General features: G+C 39.4%; 1 protein-coding gene across 1 annotated transcript; it reads right to left on the bottom strand.

The window, feature by feature from the left end:
- Nucleotides 1–3,209: 3,209 nt before the first annotated feature.
- Bpnt2 (3'(2'), 5'-bisphosphate nucleotidase 2) lies at nt 3,210–23,075 on the bottom strand. The gene is made up of 5 exons (XM_027398908.1): nt 22,658–23,075; nt 14,943–15,105; nt 13,612–13,707; nt 9,704–9,865; nt 3,210–8,465 (listed from the first exon to the last, which is right to left on the bottom strand). The coding sequence occupies exons 1-5, from the start codon at nt 23,036–23,038 to the stop codon at nt 8,194–8,196; spliced, it is 1,074 nt and encodes a 357-aa protein (XP_027254709.1). The 5' UTR covers nt 23,039–23,075; the 3' UTR covers nt 3,210–8,193.
- Nucleotides 23,076–25,840: the final 2,765 nt, after the last annotated feature.

The raw sequence follows: 25,840 nt of genomic DNA, 5'->3' as shown, positions 1-25,840 counted from the left end.
GGCTAATTGAGACATTAATTAACATTGGACCTCCACATGCACTCATTTACATATAGCCATGCACACCATATACACATACACATGCAAAAAGAAAAATCACTTTTTTTTTTTTTTTGGTTTGAGAGAATTTGAACAGATTTCTTTAGCAGAGGAGATTACAGAAGTTGTGCAGTAAAGTACAATTACTTTAGTCAATTAAATATAACTGTTTTGAAATATGGGTCTAAAGTATAGGAAAAATTTAAAGTGTTTGTTGGGTAATACAAATTTGAGATCATTGACATAGAGGTAATAGTTGAAAATAGTCCTGGGAGAATGACATTGAAATGATGAATAAATAAATGAACCTATAAATGAACCTCTAAAAATAAATGCAAAGTACAGTGTGCTAATTTAAATGAGCTTGGTCCCCACAGGTTCATCTATTTGAATGATTGGTCCTAAGCTGAAGTAACTATTTGAGGATAGAGAGGTGTGGCCCCATTAGAGACGTCATTGAGGGTAGGCTTTGAAGTTTCAAAAGCCCTTGCCATCACCACCAGCTGCCAGTGGCCATGCTGCAGTTGGCAATGGAGATTATGGGGTACATCCGTCAGGCTAGCACAGCTGAGATGAGTGTGCCCCGGAGAGGCAAAGTCCCCTTGGGGTGTCTTCAGAATGCCTCTTGTTTCTGCTGACCTTCTCCTGCTTTGTGCTGTCATGTTCTTACTATATTTGGCCTGCTGTGACTGTTGAATCCCACTGTATGTAGTACAGTGTGATTGTTTCATGGGAAAATCCCACTCCTCGCTGGGCAATTTACTTGCAGATTATAATGATGATGTTTATAGATCTCTGAGTTGGATCAATGATTTAAAGATTATAGGTTGTTAAGACAGATGATTAGGGAAATGGTTTGATTTAAAGATGCATGTGGTTAAGAAAGTTAGTGGAGATGATGTGGGAAATGGATTAGGTTGCTCTGCCAATTGCTCCAATGATACAAAAAAAAAAAAAAGACAAATAAGATTAAAAGACACCCTCCTTTTTGCTACATGTGAGACCTAAAGAGGATGAAAAATGAAGACAAGAAAGTTTCATGTATTATAGAAAGTTTCATGTATTATAGAAACATGAATCTTGCCTGTGGAAAAGCTGGTTGATGGTCAAAGGATGCAATTGTGTCCCTACATCCAAGGGTAGGTTTGAGTTCCTTGGTCATGTAGTTTACAGATTTAATCACAGGTTTCAGTGTGCACTTTGCTAAAACAAAATTATGAAAGGAAATTAAGTGACCCAATTGTGTTTAAAGAAAAAAAGAATAGATGGTTAGCTAGACCACTTGAGTAAGGTTTTGTAGGATAAGGATAAGAACTTGCTACAATGTAACTGCCAACTGCTGGCAGCTGGTAGAAAGGAACTGACTGAAATATACCGGGCTTGCTTAATACTTTGTTAATCAATAATAAAAGAATCATTGCTTTGAGGTAAAGATGTTATGATGGAAAAAGAGAATGCAAAGGAAAATGTTTAACTGTTTAACTTCTAAGAAAAGCATGTAACTTGTGATCATAATGTGATTTCTTACTGTGTAAAGATTTTGATTTGTTTTTGGAAAGTATGTAACTTGTGATTGTGAGGTGACTTTTGTCTTGCATATAAATTTGTCTTAGGTTGTATAAAAGGGAGAAGAGAAAAATAAAAACACAGAATTAACTTTTGCTCCCTCAGATAAATCTCCTGTGTGTGTGTGGTGGCCAACTCTACATCATGTCCTCTTCAGTTTCTCTGAGGAGTGGATAGGGGTGGGATGTGTGGGGGGGGATTAGTGGGGGTAAGGGAGGATGGGAGGGAGAGGGAACTGGGATTGATATGTAAAATAAGATTGTTTCTAATTTCAATGAAAAAAGTGAAAGAAAAGCCACACAAAGATAGGAAATACATATGGTATCTTTATCCTGTATCATGTTTTATTGGCAAGAGATATTGAATTGTGGGACTAAACTAGCCTAGCTAATTCAGAAATGCTCCAACTTTAAAATGGAAGTAAAAATGTATTGCTTTAGGTAAGAGGCTATGCTTTTGTTTCCACAGAAAACGAAAAGGCTGTGGATTTCTTCAAGGTCAGAGGATCAGGTTTTATCAGGGAGGGGAAGACCCCTAAAAATCCTGGCTATAGACATAAACCTAGGAAAACTACAAGTGACATATATTTTACCTGCTCAAACATTAAAAAAAAAAATCTTTGACTGGCAAGTGCAATGAAGTCCATACTTGTGTTAATGTCGATATGTATGCTACCTTTGAAAATTAGTGTATTCAGAGCAAGGGGACCAGACACCAATGAAAATGTGTGGCTCAGGTGATTCGGCATCTCAGAACACCTCTGTTGCAGTTTCCTCAAAGTTCTGCATCTAGAAGAGCTTCAAGGCTACTGTCTGAGGCAGTCCAGCCTCACAGACTACTCCATCCAGACTTCAGATAAACCCTACATTTTCCCATCACACAACGACTAAACAATGGCTGGCTCTCCCAGGACTTGACCATTATCTTAAATTTCTTAGGGTTCCCTAAAGATTCTGTTGCCCCTCAGACAGCAAGCAGTCCAGATAACATGGCGCCCACATTCCCAAGAGGTAGGGTGAGTGGTTTTTGGTCCTTCATAGGGTCAATTGTTATTGGTAATGGTCAGGAAAAAGAAAAGCTGAAGAAGGTATTAGATTCGGGGATCTTATCCTGAAAAGAAAAAGGGAAGACATAGAACTGATAGGGTAAAAGAGTATTGAATCTACTTTATTTTAAAAAAAATTACTTTTCATTTTCTGTACCAACCCCAGTTCCCACTCCCTCCTTCTTGTTCCCTAACTCCCCCCTTTCCACCTATCGACTCCTCAGAGAAGGTTTGGGGAGTCAGCAAAGTCTGGCATATCAAGTTGAGGCAGGATCAAGTTCTTTACCGTAGTATTAAGGGTGAGTAAGGTATCCCACCATAGATACTGGGCTTCAAAAAGCCAGTTCGTACACGTGGGATAGTTCCTGGTGCTACTGCCAGTTGTTCCCCAAACAGATCAGGCCACATAATTGTCACCCATATTCAGAAAGTCCCGTGAAGGTTCCCCAGCTGTCAGTCCATAGTCCATGCAGGATATTGTAGATGTTCTTAATGCTACAGAATTATACATTAAACAAATAGAGGTAAAATGTTAATAGAAAAACAGACATAGCATACCAACTTTTCAGACATAACCAATTTATTCAAGGAATTCAAATTTCACTTGTCAAAGTATATCCAGGACAGGGTTTGGGATAATTATGTCACCAGAAGCAATCACATTTTATACAGTTAATTGACCATGGGGTAGTATCTAGAGGAAAGGCCAAACTTAAAAGGAAAAAAAAATAGTGTGTGACGAGTGGTAATTACAAAATCAGCAAAGGAAACAACTAGCTCATACTACTGAGGCATGAAGCATGCTAACACTATTAGTGGCCCTTTAGTTCAATTCAACACACAATCTGGACCTAATTTGTGCAAGACACTAGGTATTGGGAATATGGTGAAAACACACACACACACACACACACACACACACACACACATCAAAGACATCTCTGTCTGTCTCCTTAGCAAGTGAACTAACAGCGTTTATGAAAGTGGTGTGGTGAGGCACAAAGTACTCTTCGAAGGCCATGACTAGAGAACTGTCTTCCCAATGCAGTCTTGTTGACAATGGGCTCGACTGCAGTTTGGTGGAGTGGGTTGGCGGATCACAGCCTGCTGAAGAAATGTGGCATCTCTGCAACAAGAAACGGCTTATTTCTTCCATGGCTTTAAATATGTTAAAGTATTCCATGGTAAAACACTGTAAATTCTCTCACCATTAACCATTTTAAGAAATGGAATAACAAACAGGAAGTGAGAATGAAAAGAAAAGTTTAGAAGATCAGGAAAGTGACAGTTGGGGCAATGCAGACACAGCTACTCCAGGCAGCACTGTGAAGTGCACACCCAATAGTGCTGCAGTCTATCACTACAGTATCTCGTGTTAACTTAGTGTTTCTTTCCTAGTTAAGAGATATTTTAAAAAATGGAGAAACAAGACTCTCCAGAATGGCAAGTGTACCATTGTTTTATACTTTTAAATAATTTAATTAAATATACTGACAAAACATCACAACCTTTGCTTTTGCACTTTACACAGGTACATTAGATAACACTTTAGGGAATGATCGCAATGGTGGTATATAATCAGCTGTTTTAGCATTAATCATCATCCTTAATTTCAGTTTGCCTTGTATTACCTTAAAGAAAATCATCTCATTTCTTCTATTAATTTACCACCCACCTCAAAAAATAGTTAAAAACAATCCTTTGTCAATGCTAAGTCAGAGTACATATACCTGGCAGGCTTTGATAAGATAAAAGGAGCCATGTACACACATCAGCCCCCAAAGTCATGTCACTGCAGAGCGTCCTTCACCGTGATGACGCAGCCCTCAACTGTGGCTGGTCAGGGTTACAGTAGGAGCTCTATTAAAATGTCACAACACAGTATTACTTAGCCAATAGACCACCAAACTGCCCCCACTAACAGCTATTCTTTTTAAACCAAAATGACCCCACAGGACTAGAAAAGATAAAGTAGTCCGAAATGATTTATTTAAAAGTAAAATTTGTAAAATTTAATCTATCCCGGTCTTACATTTAATTAAGAACTAAATGATGGAACATCATTTCAGATTTATATACATCATAATCCAGTTCTTAGAAAAATGTACTTCACCTCAAATGCTACATTATGCAAAAATAATTTACTTAATTTTAACGACTTTCCCCAACTCCAATATAAGAAATATTAAAAGAACTTAAAATTTAATGGGAAAGAGCCATTTTCTCTATTTATTAAAAAATGTTTTGTATTAGTAACATCAATGCCCCATTTAAGGCACAACCTTTTTCTTAGGGAAAACCCCGCAAATTAGGTTTTTTATTTTCTACAGTTATAGGACAGAGCCACTTTGCAGGTATATCATTAAAAACATCTTAATCCAGACCTAAAGTGAAAAACTACTACTGTTTCTATTCTGTAATGATCTACACAGCCAAGGTAGGTAGTTACAGCTACACTAATTAATCCCAACATTTCTTGCTTTAACCTCCCAGGTTGTCCCAGGAAGCTATCACCAATCAAAAATAAGACACCTTCTGTTTTGCATTAGCCCTCCGTTGTCTGGGCTACCAGGGCATTACCACCTCCACCGCCAGGGTATTGTTAGGTACCTGAACTTAGCATCTAAGAGCAGGGTAGGGCAGGCAGGGTGAATGCTAGCCTCTCACCTTCACTGATCTCTCTCCTGAGCTTCTGCATCTTCCTTCTTATCTTAGACCTGGCCCTACCTGTAATCCTCTGATGCAATCTTCAGAGCAGTCCAAAGCAACCCCAAGAAACAAAGAATCTACACAACTCTTATTTAAACATAAGTCTAGATGCTCTTGTCAGTTCATTATATATCACTAATACCTTGTCTGAGTGTTACAGTTAAAAAAAAAAAAACCAAAAAACCTTAAAATTTTAAAATTGGGGAAAGGAGAAAAATCATAATGCCAAATATGACTGTCATGTAGGGCCCTGTAAATTCAACTGAAATGAAGGGGGAAATATGAGAATGAAAACCAACAGAAATAGCAGGTTTCTTCAAGTAAGCTTACCTATCCAATTCACTGACATATTCCAGGCTTATATAGAGATTGGTAGGAAGAAGTGCTTTGTAAAAAGATTAGTATTGAGACACACAAATGAACTTTACGGTTTTGAAGGTGATTTTCTTTACTTCTCATTAAATGTCAAAAATAATAGTAAACCAGATCACTATGTAAATAGTAAATAGTAAATAGTAAACCACTGTCACTATGAACTTTACAAAATCTCAATTCAGTGTTCAGAAGAATGAGATTATAAAAGGATTTTGGGTTAAACATGGGGCAAGGTGACATACCAGCTAAGGAAGAGGGCCAAAAGGAAAGATGGAGCAGGGCAGCAAAGCACTGGATGTCTCTGCTTCCACTAAAGGAAAAACAGGTGAGTTTCCAAATGTAAACTTGCTTAGTTTGTTATGTTTAGAAATAAAACAACTTAATGTTAATTCTGAGAGACATTACATACTCCACAGCTAGTACATTCTGGCACAATAATACCTCATAAATAAATATAAATACCCTTTTCCTTGTAGTGTATATTGGCTCTTAAAATTTTTAGAAAATGAATGGTCTATAAAAGTATGTATCAGTAACTAGACAACACCAACAAATTATAAAATAATACTTTCAACTCTCAGCCAACAAATCAGCATTGTTCATATCCTTAGTTATACAAGATTACTGAAATTAAAAAACAAAACAATGGTGCTTGGTAATATGAACTAGTTCTGCTTCTACTAAATGATAAAAGTTTCCACACATTAAAACATTTTCAATTAAATTCCATTTCCTGTCTTGATATATTACAATGAAAACAAATGTCCCTATCACAGGACTCTGGTGAGTATCTGCTTTTGCCATCTCTGGAGAAAGCAGGGTTTCCTGTCTCTTATCATATTTAGTAATTAGATTAGGTGTCTGAAACTGTTTTCAGAACTCCCAAGTCCTGTTAAACAAACACCAAGTTTCCAATTCTAAAACTTTGAATCTTCCCTGCATGAAGCTAATTTGTTACCAGCAGCTAAGTATAGGGGAAATCACTTGGTACTGTACTAAGATTTAGTCCAGTACTGAGGAATGATGGCCTAATGTTTGCATCTCTACAGGCTAGCATGTCCACTCTGCTCAATTTTATCTCTAAAATAGGAAAATAAATAGAAAATTGCTTTAGGGTTACATTTTTTTAAGAAAAGACAAGAAATTCCTCATTGATGTTTATAAGGGCATCAAAGCCACATGAAAAAACAGGACTATTTACATGATTTTCTAGATCACACTAAGAAAAACCACTCACCAACAAATACAGCTCAGAAAGAAAGCTCTTAGAGGAACATGACAAATGCCACCATCTCTTTTTCTAACCATATTTTGCCAACTAAACAGAAAAAAAATTCATCAATTTTCATTATCGCAATCTGAAAGGAAACTATAGGATTGTGCCACAGTGATTCCTTCGAGAATTCGGTTATTTTAAGTCGATTAATAGCTAAAAAAGGAACTGTGCCATTTCTGATAATAAGAGAATGTTTACAGACAAACCTGGCGAGGTTTCAAAAATTTACTGAAACAAAATTACTGAAAAAAATTACTAAAACTAGCTATCCCATCTAATGTGAATTATTACAGAGTCATTTATGTTCTTACACTGTTTTACAGCATATTTTATCTCTAGTGAGAAAATATACCAAATCATGATGCTAATATTGAAACTTAAAACCAACTTTACAGGTAAAGACTAAATGCTGGTCAACAGAGAAAGGGTGAATGAATGTACCTTCCAAGGGGAATGAAAATCAACAGCAACATGGCAGAAATGTTAAAACCATAGATACATGTTGACTGACCAAAACAAAACACACATTCACAAAAAATTCCAATAATAATGCAGTTCATCATTTGTCTATATTTTCTATCAACTGGTGAGCCTGCTAGTAAAACTTCAAAGAAAATAATCTATTTAAGCCTTTTCTACTAAATCCATAGAAATGGTAGATGAACAGAGCACTTGTTGACTATTAATGAATATGAGACTTCTTGTGCTTTCCATCTGAGGAGTAAAAATCACCAATGACTTTATTTTCAGTATGATACAACCTCAAAGTTACACTAAACATCTACACAAAATGAAGCCTTCCTCAAACCCAATTCTGTAAGAAAGTATCAACAGTGCAGACTCATCATTTGTAGAGTGAAAATGGTGACTCAACAGTGTAGACTGAGCTCTAGATTTTAATCCACAAATATATATATACATACATATATATATATGTGCCTTGTGTATGACAACCGTATGAAAATAGTCTCAAAAATAAAGACAATACTTGAGAAATGAAGCAACCTAATTTCCCTGATTTTGCATCCTAGTACAGGGAAAAGTAAGTCTCGATGCTTCATAAATATTTCCTAAGGTCAGAATGGCCTTAACCATGCATAGTCTCCACCAGTCCTTTGAAACTTCCAACAGTTCAGCCAAACAATTCACCTCTGGCAGAGTTGCACCCTGTGGTCAGGAATGCTTATGGATGTCCTGACTTTTCTAAATCCGGGAGTTTTCTGACCAGAGCTTGGTGATTCATTTTGATGCTAGCAAGGAGTCCCCCTTCAATGCCATCAGAACCAGTGTAACTGATCTCTTTCCCACTCAGAGTGGTCATATGCCCCCCAAGGGCCTTTAAGATGGCATTGCCAGCACATATATCCCACTTTTTGATGTACGTCACGTGAATATATAGATCTGCTTTTTCTTGACTTGTATCAGGCACATCCAAGAGTGCTAAAACTTTATAACCTAGAAGACAAAGAAAATCTAGGTCATTACTCAAATGACTTAATAAACAGTGTGCAAAGTTTGCAAGAACACAGTTGAAGGGAACAGGATGAGATCTTCACAAGCATTCCACATTGCCTGCCGTTGCCTGAATCTAAAATCATCTCCCAACACAATCATGCTTACAAGCAATGACCTCAATAGTAGGTACAGTCAAAATAAGCTTACTAATAAAGCCGGTCTATGACACCTATTTTAAAGGAGTACTACTGCCTTTACTCCACTGCCTTTCAGTCATGAGGAGGACTCCTCATCTAGAATCTAGTTCATTTCAACCCTGCTAGCTATTGTGGATGCTCACCTGTCTTAACCAAAATGACAAACATCCTCTAAGGCAAAGTCTAGGAAACCAGATAGATACTACTGGAAAATTAAATACATCAGGCTGAAAAGTGCCACTTCAATTCCTTCTACCACAGCACTGCTGAAAAGCGATTGGAACACCACTGCTTTCTGATTTTAAATTATTTGCCTGAATTAAAAAAAAAAAGTCTGACATGATAAACGTTCATCAAATGGACTTTTCAGGCCAATCCAGGCTACTGTCTGCTCTTGTACACATCTCATAGTAATAAATTAAACAGTTTAAAGGTGGTTCAAGCAAATAATAATATGCCAAAAACTACACATGGATCACAATATCTGAATATTTTCTATTGTCTGTTTTCAGAACTGTGGGCTCTGATTTAAAATCAGGTAGTAGAAGAGCAGAGGAAATATGTTAAAATGGATGAGCACAATACTTTCTTCCAGACATACAAGTTGAAGAGTTCAGTGATCCAGGAATTAGGCATTCTAACAATCCCTAGGATTATGCCTGACAGTCTCCTGCCATAAGAAACATCTCAAGTCCTCCACCTTCCCTCCTGACAGGCCCACCATTATACACATGGGACAATTATTTTAGAGTCAAGTCATATTAAGAGCGGCCCTGCTGGTATACACTGGTGACAGTATGCTTTCATGGCTAATTTATGAATAGCTACCATTAATGTTAAGACTTGGTTTCTGATATGGGCAATGATAACTCAGTCCTACCCTAGAGATGCCCCATAGGAGTCTGAGCCTGTCTTCAAAGTACATCACCTCCTTATTTTGTGCCCAAGTATGGGACAAACAATTTGGTCTATTGAGAAATCTTTGCCCACGCTGGAACATACTATGGAACCACAAGATGGGGAGAAGCAGGGAGAACATACCAGCACCGCCAGCTGGGATGATTGATGTCTGGTTTCCAAATGTCATAAGAGCAATCTGTTTGACCATCCCTGCATGAGAGCGGGACACAATGATCTTTGGGGTCTTCTCATTGTAGGAAGAACGAGCTTTCACATTTGAACCACCATCTACCATTGCCCAAGCTGAAAAGCAAACAGGATACCCATTAACAGTACTGAAGGTTTACAACTCCAAAGCATTACACAAATGACAATCTTCAGAACCAAGTAACTGAAAAAAGAAAGCCATTTTAGATTTAGTCATTTCCCTCAAACAGATTTTTTTTTAGTACAAAAATTAATTAATTTTTCAAATAAGAAAAACAGCATGTCAAAAAAAAAAAAAAAAAAGTGCTTCCAAGTGTCCCCATGTCCTTCACAATTACAATGGCTATCAAATATTTGGCCTAAGAATTCTGGTACTCTCCCCATTCATTACCAAATGAGCCTCTACTGAGATCACCTTATAACTCAATTTCTAGTGATACTGAGACCATTTTCTTGTCTCCCTTCAAAAATTTCACCTCAGTACAAACATCTTGCACAATGAGATCATCCTCTAAGTCAGATTCAGGGAGTATAATCTGTGACAAGAACACAATTGTTTGGGTAATTTGAGTTTCAAAATTGATTTTCTTCCATCTCTACTTCTGATACACTCAGTTTCATTTACTTGCATGTTGCTCATTCTCCCAGATGGCTTTAAGAACACAAAACAGTTAAAGAAATGAGTTAGGTTTATAGATTGTCTTATCAAGGACCAATGCCCTGGTAAGTTGTTGTTTTGACAAACTGCTTGTATGAAACTGGCCAATGAGCATGTCTCTGGGACATTGTCTTGATTGCTACTTAATAGGTGGGCCCAGCCTATGAGCAGTACTATCCCTAGGCTAAGCAGCTGAAGAGATGGCTCAGCACTGAAGATTCTTCCAGAGGACCTGAGTTCTGTTCCCAGCATACATATCAGGGATCTCACAAATGCCTTTAACTCCATCCCAAAGGATATGATTCATCACTACTACTAACTATTGTGGGCACCCCTGAACATGTGGCATAGAAAATAGCGTTCCCCTGTAGATTTTGCTTTAATTCCTGCCTTGGCTTTCCTTAATAATGGACTATACTTTCCAAAATGAAATCAACCCTTTCCTTCCCACGTTACTTCTGATCATGGTGTTTTTCTCAGTAACAGAAAGCAAAGTAGAACGGAGCATAAAAATACAGAGTCAATTTGGTGTGGTGGCTCATACCTATAATCCCAAACTGAAGCAGGAGGGCTGATAAGAGTCCAAGGCCACTGCAGGATGCATAGAGAATTCCAAGCCACCCTGGCATGGAATGTGAGACCACCATCTCAAAAAGAATGAGTCAAGGAAACAAAGAAACTAAGGAATGAGTGGTGGTGTGGGTGGAAGGGATAGCTTGAAATACATGTCTAGGAGTTTGCTCACTCTGGTGGAAACAATGCAAGAAAGCAAATTTAGTCAGAAGCAAACCAGTTATATTGCTATTGCAACATGCAATCACTATGGCATAACATGGTTAGCAATGAATGTAGTTTATTCCTGGCTACAGGAAAAAAAAAAAAAAAAAAAAAGAGGAATGTCTGAGTTTCTGAGTCACCTTGGATGATGGCCATGTAAAACTATACACAACCACAGGAAAGTGACTATAAAGCCTTTTCATCTGTACCTCCAGAGTAAGTAGGAAATAGAGGAGAGACAAATCCAAAGAGATGACAAGGCAAGGAAACAAACACAGATCAGCAGAACAACTGCCAAATGTGATCTCAGTGTGTCTATGACAGCAGGAGCTTCAGACAAGTACCACAAGGTTGGCCAATCCTCAATGATGGGAGAACTCCGTTAACAGCAGCCAAGGCTCCTTCATGACCCCTACATTGATCAGTACAACACTTAGAAGAAAAGGCTTAGGAAAGACACAGAAACTAGGAAGGTGAGAGGAGAACAGCTTTGGCATTTGGAAAGGCGAGATGTGAGAAGGCAGTGTTCTTCCTTCTGGGAACTAGACAAAAGAAAAAAATGCCTGCCATCACACAGGAGAGAAAGGAGGAGCTGCCAGTGGCATCCTATCAACACACCTGGAAAACTAGGTGTCCTAGGGAGAAGTAGCCTGTTCTCCATATCAAGGAAAGACATCAGCTAAGAAGTGCTGTAAGCTGTTGTTCCCCATGAAAAGAAGGCAACAGCTTAGTGGCTGGAAGAAATCTACCTCACTTGACAGGACCTTGCTTTAAGTAAGCAGCTGTAAATCCATTTCAGGAACACTCAGCAAAATGAAAATACTGAATGCCATGGGGAATAATGGTTAGCAGAGGCAAAATATAGTAATTGCAACTTGCCATTTTGTGTCTGTAATTATTTACAAAGTTTTAAAAGGTGAAAAAAAATACCCAAATTCTTTAAATTCTTTTCTAATTAGCCTTTGCTAACTATTCTGTTTTAATGCAGAGTGAAGTTACAATGCTCTAGCACTAGGGGTCAGTATTGTGTAGTAGACCAGCAATTACTAATTCAGTTTTTAAAAGGCACTTCCTACTAAATACGCAATACATTAATTTATAGCACTTTACATGAACAAATATTTTTCAAAGTTTTATTTTTAAATTATGAGTAAGTCTATATGTGTATCTGTAAACATGAGCACAGATGTTAGGCAGCCAGGATAGAGTGCAGATCTCCTGAACAGGAATTTCAACATGGATGCTGAGAACTGAAACTTGGGCCCTCTGCAAGAAAACAGGTGCTCCTTACCAGGGAGCCATCTCTCTAGCTCCAGTGGACAGATTTAAGTTAGATTTAGGTGATAAAGCCAAAGAGCAGCTACATAATGTGTTTATTTTATGATAAATAAAGAAAAGCCCTGTAAGGGTCAAGCAGTAAGCCCATAATCTCCCGGTACCTAGCACATGAAGCCTAAGGCAGCACAATGTCTCTTGCTACCCTGACTGCATTAGTTAGATTTAGCTACACAGAATGTAAATCTGATTGTTGTGTCTCAGCCACTAGCAAGTAGGCGTGGTCCAGTGATTCAAAAACCTAATGCCTGTTTTTGCTTTTTTCATTTTATAAGGTATACTGCATGCATATACATATATACATGTATATGTATATGTATGCAGCCCCACAATATAATCTTGTACTTTTTGGTTTTTAATATATTTATTATTTCAGTTATTTCATACACACATACAATGTTTTTATTTTTAATTATAACAGCTGTAAGAAACTAATAATACAAATTTGAGGATGACACTATACTGACCACAATGCATGGTCATAGTTTTCAGTACTGGCAATGTGGACACTGTCATCTTAGAGAATTGTGATGCCATAATATTTGTCCGAGTTGATGGAAATAAACCATTAAAGAATGACAAATCCTTGCACGAAATCAGCAATATACTCTTCCTCCACAGCAATAATAACTTGTGCTGTCATGGCAACACGAGACCACTGCCCATACATTAGAAGACCAAAGGCAGCCTCACCGAGTGGGTAACTGCAGTGTACTATCCTCCCTGCATAATACAACAGATTTGGCAAGAACAACTGTACAGCTTTCCATCAGAGTCAGCTTAAGAAACCCAGGCCTCACCTCCCATTCATCATCAAAGAAACACAAGACACCTTGCTGGGCAATGTTTCTACCTAACAGTATTTCCAACAGATTTTTGTTTTGTTTTGTTTTAAAGAAAGCTGTGTTTTACCACATACTATCAGTATCAACCATAAAATCCTCACCGTAGTCAGTGAAGTACAAGGGTGGAGACAGACTTCAATTACTCACATCCTACAATAATGGTTAAGTACTCTAGACAAATGGTTCAGTACCACTTCCTCTCCAAGGTGCTCATGCATACTTCATACCTGTATATTCAGAGAATGGCTTATGAATAACTCCTAGCACAGGTTTGCCATTCACAGCTACACACACCATGGTAGTGACATACTTTCGAAGATCCTCTAGGAGAAAACACAAAGGCACGGTTATTAAAATACCGTGTTTAATTTCAGTACACAATAGAATACTCACTTCATCAGAATTCAGATTTGTGAAATACCTTTTAAAGGCAAAACTGCCCTAAACAGGATGAGAGCTGCTAGTAGTTATGAGAGCTGGTTACTTGGGTTATTCACTCAGTCCATCATTTTAGTAACTCCATTTCTTGTGGCAAATTAAAGTCAAACTTAGTTTCCTAATCTGTGTAGTACAGATAACAATTATCCATCTTTACATATAAATTAAAGTAACTTCTAATTTTATAATCAAATTAAAAAATCAAGTTGGAACTTTCAAATAGTCTTGTACAAAAGGATATGCTCATTCATTATTACTATGTATGCAGGCCAATTTGTTTCAGAAAACTTTTTGCAAACAAGCTCGACATTCTGTTTTTACTATTTACGCATATAAATCAGTTTTGCAACTTTAGCTATTAAATATATATGCCTGTGTTCTCTCTTCTTAACAGTTATAATCTATGGAGTACATATTATGGTTCAAGTTGACTACACAGAATGCCAAAGTGAAAAAGCAGAGACTCACATACTCTGGGGGTCCCGCCTTAAAAGTGGGACAGAAGGATAAAGTAGGAATTAGATAACACTGTGTAAGAAAGAGCTGGAGAAAGGACCACAGAAATGGAACCTGAGCTGGGCAAGAAGAATATGAGAGAGAGAGAGAGAGAGAGAGAGAGAGAGAGAGAGAGAGAGAGAGAGAGAGAGAGAGTGTGTGTATGTATGTGCGCGCTTGCTCTCTCGTGTTTGGGGATTGATGGGGATAATCTTGTTTTGCTACTTTTCACTTTCTGGCTCCATAAAATTTACTACTTTGAATTCTTATGTCAGATCTGTATATAATAAAACCTGAATTCTCAACATCCAAAGTAAATATTATATTGTGGCTATCACTCTTCCTTAGTACTATGTGTCTAGCAGTATGCTGGTGCCACTGAACGAGCTAATGCTATTAGAGGAATATCTATGGTATGGGAAACAAGAGTGAGAATCATCCATCCAGTCTAAATGGTTCATAAACACCTTAGTGACCTAGCCTGTTTGTCTGGAAATCTAATTGGATTCTTAAAATCTAACTGGAAAAGTTCTTAGATTTGTAAAGTATCTGCTACCAAGTATACACTATCTGCCTTGGTCTTCCTTCTCCAGTGTAAAATGACAGTCTAATATTTGATACTCACCCGTATATTCCTGGGTAGCATCAAGTGGGTCAATCCAGACAGTGACACTTTCTGCAGGTACCTCCTTAGGAGCAGCTATTTCCTTCAGGATGTCCTCAGGGATCTTACGATTCCATACAATGACCTCCTTGTCAGATGCATCCACATGCTCCTCAGTATTTATCTACAGGGCAAACAGTTGGTGTTACACAGGAGAAAGTCATTAGTATTTAATAAATTTCAAAAAATGCATCTCAGATAACTCACATAAATTCTTACTAATGAAAGTCTTAAAATACCTCAAGGAATTCAATGTAAAATTTTAAAAAAGCATCATATAAAAAATTGCAGTGACATTTTATCTTGAAATACTTTCTAATCTAAGTTTAGTGTTTCGTTTAATGATGACTGAGGACTCCAAATACAGACAGGGTTCTCATATAAACTGAGAAATATAAATATCAAAGAAGTGAGTCCTCAAAGCTAAACCAAGAGCAAAAGTCCGAGTGTCCAAAGTTGTGGCTATCTACAGTCCAGGGCTGGGGAGGCTGATGGGGAGGAGTATGCCGCAGGCCTACTCCTACATTATGGGCTCATTTTTTTTTTTTTATTTATTGTATTTATTGTATTTTATTTATTGCATTTATTTTTATTTATTTTATTTATTGTATTTATTTTATTTATTGTATTTATTTTTTTTTCATTTATTTTACATAATGACCACAGTTTCCCTCCCTCCTCTCCTTCTGTTCCATAACCCCCCACTCCTATCTAACCCCCCTCCTTATCCACTCCTCTGTCTCCATTCAAAAAGGGGAAGGCCTCCCATGGGCTTTACTGTGCATCAAGGTGAGGTAGGACAGAGCTCCTCTCTCTGCATCAAGGCTGGACAATGCAACCCAGTAAGAGATAAAGGGTTCCAAGAGTAGGCAAAAGAATCACAGACAGGGCTGGAGAGATGGCACATCAGTTTAGAGCAATGGCTACTCTTCCAGAGGTTCTAAGTTCCCAGTAACCATGTAGTGGCTCACAACCATCTATAGTGATATCTGATGTCCTCTTCTGGCATAAAGTCATACATGCAGATAGAGATCTCACATGAAATAAATAAATCCCCACTCCTGTTAGGTGTCCCATAAGAACATCAATCTACACAACCACAGCATATATACAGAGGACCTAGTGCAGACCTACACAGACTTGTAAATGTCACTTAATTTCTGTAAGTCCTTATGAGCCCTGCTTAGTTGATTCTGTGGGTGTGTTCTCCTGGTGTCCTCCACCCCTCTACAATGCTTCCCTTCTTCTGCAGGGTTCCCCAAGCCTCACCTAATGTTTGGCTGTGGGTCTCTACATCTGCTCCCATGAGCTCCTAGATGAATACTGATGACAATTGGGCTAGGCACTGATCTACAAGTGTAACAGATATATCCAGTAGTATTTGGTTCTATCCTCAGTCTCTGGGCTATCCAGTCCTGGGTTCTGGTCCTGGTCCTGGCCCTCCAGGCAGTGTCAGGAGACAGACATAGTTAGTCACCAGGGAAATACAAGTCAAAATGACTTTGAGATTCCATTTTATACCTGTCAGAATGGCTAAGATCAGAAACACAAAGTAACAGCTCATGCTGGCAAGGATGTGGAGCAAAGGGAACATTCACCTATTGTTGCTGGGAGTGCCAACTTACACAGTCACTATGGAAATCAATATGGCAGTCTACCTCAAGACCCAGCTATACCACTTCTGTGTACATACCCAAAGGATGCTCCATCCTACCACAAGGGCACTTGATCAACTATGTTCATAGCAGCCTGATTCATAAGGGAAACAGTTTCCATTCTTAATAACCTGCCATTTTGTTAAATCAAATCATGCCATTCCTAATATAAAAAACCCTCCCAATAATTAATTTTCAGCATGTAGAGATTAAATCTTGACTTCTCACATCTACAAGGTAAATCCTAAATGATCTAATGATAACACTACGAAAAGACTGTCTCTCCATTTGCATATTTATGCATGTACTCAAAATGTTACCATCTTCTTCTCACAGGAGTCTTTATATTTGCTGTACTCTTCTAATACAAACTCTCTCCACATTACTTACAATGGTCTACTGATCTCAATTCAAATGAAACTATCTCAGTCTGACTTTCCCCCACTACTATAAAGATGCCTAATACACTCTTCCCAAATAAGATGTTTTCCTCTTCAAAGCCCTCCTAAGTTCCCCAAATAACCTTGTTTGCTTGCATGTTAACATATGCATCTTGCATAGCTGAGGCATAAATATTCTCTTGCAAAACCCCCATAAATACCTGTACTATAAACCAAAATTAACCACTCAACTAACATTCCTTAATTGAATATACTATTTTTAGCCTATGGTGGCTGTTTTTCTTGTTTCATTTATTCTCCCACACCCCTCTTCTGTGTTAGCAATTCTGTATCCTTAATACTCAATGTCTTTGTCCATGGACTTCAACAGGTAGCCAAGTATAAGAAAATCACAAAAAGCCTATGACTTCCTACAGACAATATTACTACTCACCAATAAATGTGTATCTTAATATTAACTAATACTCTAAACAGTCTTATATATATGATTCAATTTAATTTCATTCTCTTTCTCTAAAACCCAACATGGAAGAGCAATTGAAGGGAAAAATTTAAAGTGCATTGAGAGGTAGGAGTAATATAAGATGCATAAAAAATAATACAGCAAATTGAAAGATGCAGATCTGAAGAGACAAAAATCTTAAGGCAAGTATAAACCATTATAGAATATAATTTTACACATAACATCTCACATCCATGTAACATGATAGGGTGCCCAGAGTTATGTGATATATGAGGCAGCTATGAAATAGAAGAGGTGATCTATGGAAATGTTAATTAGTGCAGCTGCATCAGGGATGAGCACTCTTTTATTGAATATAAAGGTTAAGTCAGTACACTGCATGTACTTGTATGTCTATGTAACACATATCTACACATATATACCGGTATTTAGACTAGTCTTCTAACTTGGACTCCAGAAGGGTGAAATAACCATTCTTCATCAGTAATACAAAAGTTCAAGGCCCCAAACACAACTAATGCTGTTATGAAAATTCAGTTAATTTGGGGCTTTGGGCCTTTAGAAGAATCAACCATGTAGTGTGTTTATCTACAACAATTATATAATTAACATGGTTTTAGACACACTATCTCACACACAATTTTGTATATAATGGAAGATAGGATATCCAGATTTTTGACTAGACATCATTTCTGGGTGTGGCTTGAGTGTTTGGTGGTAAAATTAGCATTGAAAAGAGCAAGTGTAGTAAAGTCACTCTTCAGCTTTGTATTAATGGATCTTAACTCAATCCTGTGAAAACCTGAAGAAACAAAAGGTAAAGCAAAGGGGAATGTGCTCTTTCAGCATGGCTGCTGGAGCTGAGACAGGGATCTTTTCTGTCCTCTGACAAGGACTTACACTATTACTACTGGGTCCATGGGTTCTTATGCCTTGAGTTTTAGCTGCACCACATCCCTAACTTTCCTAGGCCTTCAGTGTACAGGCTGAAGACTATGACTTCACAGCCTCCTAAGAGCCAGTTCCTCCTATTAAATAGCCATCAGCTATTTTTTGCTGGAGAATGGCTACTTTCAAAATGTATAAATAAACAGTCCCATACCTGTTCTATTCTACTTTCACTTTTAAAAGAACGTTTCTAACCACCTGCCATGCAACAGTTAGACCCCTTCTACTGTTTTAGATCTTAAAAACAAATACTACAAAACCCCAAACCAAACAAAACTAGGCTCTTCTCTTGGTTATTAGTCCTCAGAGGCCTAAACTTTTTTATTTTATTTTTTTTTAATTTAGGACAAGATTGTTTTACATGTCAATCCCCGTTCCCTCTCCCTGTCCTCCCCTCCCCCTTTGCCTCCCAATAACACCCTACCTATCCAATACCATTTCTGCTCCCCAGGGAGAGAGAGGCCTTCCATGGGGGAGTCCTTCAGAGTCTGTCATATCCTTTGGGATAGGGTCTAGGCCCTCCCCTGTATGTCTAGTCTGAGGGAGTATCCCTCTATGTGGAATGGGATCCCAAAGTCCATTCATATGCTAGGGATATGTACTGATCTACTACAAGAGGCCCCATAGATTTCCAAGGTCTCCTCACTGACACCCACATTCAGGGGGTGTGGATCAGTCCCATACTGTTTCCCCAGCTATCAATCTAAGGACCAAGAGTTCTCCCTTGTTCAGGTTAGCTGTTTTCTGCGGGTTTCACTAGTGTGGTCCCTCTGCTCATCACTCCTTCTCTGCAACTGGATTCCAATTCAGTTCGGTTTTTAGCTGTGGGTATCTGCTTCTACTTCCATCAGCTGCTGGATGAAGGCTCCGGGATGCTATATAAGTTAGTCGTCAAGCTCGTTATCAGGGGGAGGGCATTTAAGGTAGCCTCTCCACTGCTGCTTAGATGGCTAGTTGCTGTCATCCTTGTAGATATCTGGACATTTCCCTAGTGCCTGATTTCACTTTAAACCTATACTGGCTCCCTCTTTGATGTTATCTTTTATTTTGCTCTCCTCTATTCTTCCCTCTACACAACTTTCCTACTCCCTTATGTCCTCCTCTTCTCCCCTTCTCATTTTCCTAGTTCCCTCTCCCCATGCTCCCAATTTGCTCAAGAGACCTTGTCCCCTTCCCCTTCTCCGGGGACCATGTATGTCTCTCTTAGAGTCCTTGTTGTTTACAGCTGGGCAACAAGGAGGCCTAACTTCTTAAGACTTACCATTATTCATTGCCTCCACGTCCTGATCTGCTTATGACCTTTCCTTCTTCTACATCATGCTACCAGACACATTCACACAAAGGAAACTAATCAGCTCCACAAAGATCAACTGCCATTAAGACTTTTCAGGGATGGAAACAGAGCTGAGTATTTGAGCAATTATCTAAGTGTATAAGACTCTAAGTTCAATTCCCAGCACTACAAAAAGAGAATAGATTAACTAGAGTTCAACTTCCAGTACCCAAGTGCAGCAGCTCACAAATTCTTGTAACTCTAGCTCCAGTCTACACCTCTGGTCTCTGAGGGCACTTGTGTTCCTGTGTATAAAACAACACCCACATAAAATCTTCAAGTGCTTCTTTTAATAGAAGAGGCATTGCTTTCCCTTCATTTCTCTTGCAGGACTAGGAATTGGACACAGGCCTTTCCATAGCTGTAGATGCTCTACCAGAAGCTGCAGGTCTGGTTTAGTCATTTGTATGTATCCCTGAAGACTCATTATTCCTATCTATTTCTCTCACTCACAACCACAACCCACTTAAATGGCTCCATTTGGCTTCTAGTCTAATACCTGGAGTAAAAGGAGATTGCCCAATATTACAGAAAACCAAAGTCCACTGATTTACATAAAGGAACACAATTCTGTTAAATACATCAACGCCTAATCTGAACATTCAAGGCGGACCAAGATCCAGCCACAAGAAAACAGTTACTTTCTATTAAGGTACTGTGTTAACACAACTGAAATCCAAAAGCTTAGTATTATTTTAATAAAACACCACTTGCTACCCTTGGTCGTTATTCTTTTTGTTTTCTAACATGAGAAAACTTGAGCACATATGTGTACGCACCCAGGTACGCATGCGTGCACATGCCCCCACACACACAGGTTTAAAAACTTACAATGTCTTGTGGAATATTAGTTGAAGATGTGTTACATTTGTTTATGCTGTGGAGTATTTAATAATGCAAAGATGTGTTGCATTCTTCTTTGTTGCATTTGTTTAACTCTGTGAAGCTGTGTTACTTTGTCTAAAACAACTGATTGATCCAATAAAGAGCTGAATGGCCAATAGCTAGGCAGGAGAAAGGATAGGCAGGCAGGGCTGGCAGGCAGAGAGATTAAATAGGAGAAATCTGGGAAGGGGGATGGAGGAGAGAAGACACCAGGGACCAGCCATCTAGTCACACAGCAAGCCACAGAGAGTAAGAAGGAAAGAAAGGTATATAGAACAGATAAATATAAAAGCCCAGAGGCAAAAGGGAGATGGGATAATTTAAGCTGGCCAGAAACAAGCCAAGCTAAAGTAGAGCATTCATAAATAAGAAAAAGTCTCTGTGTATTTAACTGCATTCTTTTTCCTCCAAGAGAAGCTCATATAAGCTGTGGAGTATTGTGAACCTGACTACCCATTTGCTAAATAGACACAATGAAATATAATTTTAAAAATTGATATTAAGTTCAATTAAAGTCCTATTTGACCACTATCTGAGCCATTATCAAGAATGCATTAAATATGTTCATTACAGTACTATGTAACTATCAGATATCAACATCCCCCAAACTCCCATTTCTCCCACAAACTAACTCTTACAGAGACTCATGTGTTTTGAGAAGACAAAGGTATCTCACAAATATATCTCACATCTAGATGCAAACAATGGTGTTATCTGCCATGGTAATAAATAAAAGGGTAAAGTCCAACAAAAAGCGGAAATATTCAGTGTTTTGTTTGGGAAGGCATTTGAAAAAAAAAATCTACTAATGTCAATGACAGCTGATATCCAGCAGTTTAATAGCTGACATCCAATGTCTCATGGAGGGAAAAAGTGGAGACAATGACACCAACACAGGAATGAAAGAAAACCAAAACAGTAACATAAGAAGGGGAGAGCATTACATAAGATATGAGTCTTCAATGACGGTAACTCTAATTCTGTTAAGATCAGCAGATCAAGAAACTGCCAAAGAAACCAGAGTTTAATGTTTACTGTTTATCTAATCAATACAACTGCTGGAAACCAAAACCTATTTATTGTTAGGTTATACATTTAAAAGTGTCTGTTACACTATGTTGTGTCCTTCCCACAGAACTACAATAAACTGCAAAAAGCCCATTTAAAAGTCATAGGTTTCTGCAGATACCTGTAATACCAGCATTCAAGACGCTGAGGCAAGTGGATCCTGAATTCAAGTCTAAGCTCAGTTCCAATCCTTCCTGGACTACTGCAAGAAAGCACGTGTGAGCGCACAAGCACACGCACAGACACGCACAAAAAAAGAAAAAACAGCCTCACTGAAATGATTTATTCCAAGATAAAAAAAATCATAATAATGTCTAAGAAAATGTCAATTCCTATCCAAGAACTCCTGCCACAGAGAAGGCAGATGTTACTTAATTCTGACATAAGTATCTTGAGTGCTAGGATACATCTAAAAGAAACTGCAAGATAGTCTATCTCCCAATGTTTCCTTGAAAGGCAGCTCAAACTACAGACTATTTATACACGGGGTCTTGCTACTACAGCTTCGTCAATTCATGAGCACACCCCCTTCCTCCGGATGCTCTCTCTGCACGCTGAAGATTTCTACTGGCCTTGGCCTAATTGGCAAGGTTGTCTGCCAGAAAACACGGAACTCAACAGCCATGACCTCCTCTAGGAATAAAATCCCAGGAGAACACAAAGGCCCAAGAGGTTCAACTCCTTCACTTAGGAAGCAGCCTGTACAGACGTGTGGTTCACATCGCCAGCATCTCGGCACCAAAGCCCACCCAGCTCTCCCCAGTGCGGACACACCGGCCCACCCAGACCCGGGGAGAGGAGGAGCGTGACTCTGAGTGGGAAAGCCACAAGCTTCCCCAGCTCCAGTATGCATGACCTTGCATACGTTCCCTCGGTCCCAGGGAACTCCCTGCCTGCGAGGGGGGCCGGGACCCAGCACCCACCTGCACGGTGGGGAAGGTGGTCTTGAGCAGGTAAAACATCTTGCGGTTGGACAGCACGTCGCCGCTGGTCATCTTGTCGTCGGCACCCTCGCGCGTCTTCCCCTTGGACTTCTCGTGGAGGACATTGCTCTCGCGGACCCGCCTCACCTCCTCGCCGCCGCGCTCGGCCGCCAGCACCGCCACGGCGAGCATCTCCCGCAAGTCCACCGCGCCCCCGTCGCCTTCCGACTGGGCCGCCCCGCCCGCCGGCTCGCCACCCAGGCCGAAGAGGCTGAAGCGGCCGGCCAAGAAGCCGGAGTAGAGGTGGTAGAGCACCCCGAGCCCCAGCAGGAAGAACACGGCCACCCCGAGCGGGGACAGGCGGATGCCCATGGGGGCCATGGCGCGCGACCGGCGCTTGGGCCGCCTCAGGCCCGCCGCTGAGGGCCTTCCGAGTAGGCCAACGGCCGCGAGGTGAAAGGGGAGCGAGGGTGTATATCCGGGTTACGTGGAGGGGTAGGGGGCGGGGAATATTAGAACAGGCCCCGCCCTAGGGCGGGCCCATAATTGGGGGCGGGGCCTGGGCGAGACCGCGTGGCTGTTGAAGACAGGTCCACCCTGTCCTGTACCCACTACAAGTGTTTGAATTAGAGCCATAGTGGCAGTGGCTTCAAATCGCTCTGATTATTCAATACAGGAGGACATGGCGCGCGTGTGGTGGGCCTGAAGCTCTAAATGTCCCCTAGGGGCTTCCAAGCTGGGCGGGGCTGATGCTGAGGGAGGAATGTCATTTGGTTCTTCGTTTTGCAGGCCTTGTGAACCAGAGGTTCACAAGCTGTGGTTCACAACCACCTTGGGGTTAGCACGACCCTTTCACAGGGGTTGCATATCAGATATCTTGCATATTAGATGTTAGCATTACCATTCATAGCAATAGCAAAATTAGTTATGAAGTAGCAATGAAAATAATTGTATGGTTGGTAGCCACCACAACACGAGGACCTGTACTAAAGAGTTCCATTATTAGAAAGGTTGAGAACCACTGGTCTAAACAGTTATATGTGAATGTGTACATTATTCTTTGTATCTACTTGCCATCCTCTAAGAAGCTGTGAATGAGCATTACCTGATCTTGAGTTTTACTAGGGAAATCCCTGAAGGATTCTCTCCTTTCTGAGAAGATGTTAGCACAGCCTTCTGTACAGAGGTTAAGGGGGTAGAATTGCTGGAGCAGGACCACTTGGTTTAAAGAACATCTAGATTACATCATTATGAGGCACCAAAGGTGGCATAATACTGCCTTCTACAATTTCACCAATCATTACTAATAGCAAATTCTTAATTTTAGTAAGTATTTAGCATTCAGAAGTTTGTCTTCATTTTTAAAAGCACATATGATGATATACTAACTAGCCAGGAAGCCAAGTAATGTGAGTTTGAGGCTATCCTGAGCTAAATAGTTCCAGGCCAGCCCAGTTAAAGAATGAGATTTGGTCTCAAAAACAAATCAATACATAAATAAAAAGTACAACTTCTAACTGTTGAAATATTTATATCAAAATCAAAATCCAACTCATTTTGCTCCTCAGTTAAAAAGCATTGGTGTAAAGTAGATTTTAATTAATCACCTTAAAAACTATAAGTATCCAAACTTGTGTATATCTGTTATTTGTTGATAAGTCCTATGGAGCTTGACCTTTAGTTTCTGTACTGATCAGGCACTTCTAGAATTTACCCATAGTTAGATTGCATTAATTTTCCTGCCTGTTCATGATAACTAGCTTAAAAGTAAGGCCATCTTAAACTAACTGCCCAGGTGATTCTGGAAAAGGACAGTCCCTCAAGCACTGACAACAGGAGAACCTAATAAGTGGCCAGCATGCCGCCATACAGAGTAACATCACAATCAAGCCACCTGCCTTCAAAACAGATCTGGAAGTGAGGTCATAGAGTAGCTGTGGATCCTCATACCAGCATGAAGATGAAACCTAGGCTCAGCTCTATTGGCTACCACAAGCTGACATCAACCAACCAACCAACCAAACACAAAACTGAGATGGGTGGTGTTCAGGGAAAGCTCAAAAGTGGGAAGTCCAGTGATGTTTATCAGAACAAACTGAACCATGCTTTGTAGGGATTTTAGAAAGAATTTAGAGGTTTATTCACTGGGGTCAATGGGCATTTGGACATTTCTGCCACAGGAATGGTATCTATGACCTGAGGAAGAAAAGACCAAGGCACAGAAAAGGAGTTAAAAAACCATTGCTCTAAGAAATACTTCAGTATGTAGCGATAACTGATATTAGAAAATGATAAAATAAGAAGAGAAAAATATGAGCTGAAGAAAACATTTAAATACATAGAGATTGTTGTGGAGAGGCAGGAGGTTTTGCTGAGGATTGAACTCATGGTATCCTAAGCAAGCAGTCCATCAAGGAGCAACATCCCTAGCCCAGATATTTTTAAAAACCTTTATAAAAATAGTAATAAGTTGTCAGAAGTTTCATACATCCTGTGAAAGTGACTGTTGATTAGTAGGCATGTGACCCAAGGCAAATGGTCTTTCTCTAAGTGCTGAGGATAGTGAAGATCACTGGAAAACTGTGTGAGGGTACTGAGAGCAATGAGAACCCACTTGTAGTATGGACTTCCTTACCTATTTCCACTTACTAACAGCTAGTGGGGAACCAGCTAATTTAAGTTGATATGCCTCACAATTGTCAGTTCTGCTTCTTTCCAACCCATTTAATATTATGCAGAACAAAAACTATAAGCACAAATGCAAAGCCTATATTTAGATGAGTGAATAAAGGTATTAGAGCAGATCCTAGCTGACTGGGAGGAGCGCAACCGTGCAGCTTCAATCCTGCTCAGGTCAGATTGTGTTGTGAACATCTTTAAGCTTTCAACTGACTGTGAAAAAATTAAAGCCAGAAATACACTGTACATACAGAAACTGCAACTGGAGTCTACACTCAGAGAAAGTCACTGCCATATTTGAGAATACTAATCAATTTCTAATGTTTTTTATTTGTTTGTTTATCAAGACAGGGTTTCTCTGTGTAGCTTTGGATCCTATGCTGGTACTCGCTTTGGAAACCAGGCTGGCCTCGAACTCACAGAAATCCACCTGCCTCTGCCTCCCGAGTGCTGGGATTAAAGGCATATGACACCAATTCCCGGCTCAATTTCTAATGTTTTACT

The sequence above is a fragment of the Cricetulus griseus genome, chromosome 2, assembly GCF_003668045.3.
Source record: "Cricetulus griseus strain 17A/GY chromosome 2, alternate assembly CriGri-PICRH-1.0, whole genome shotgun sequence".
NCBI lineage: Eukaryota > Metazoa > Chordata > Mammalia > Rodentia > Cricetidae > Cricetulus > Cricetulus griseus.
The sequence above is the reverse complement of the archived record's forward strand: the minus strand, read 5'-3'. Positions and strand labels throughout refer to the sequence as shown.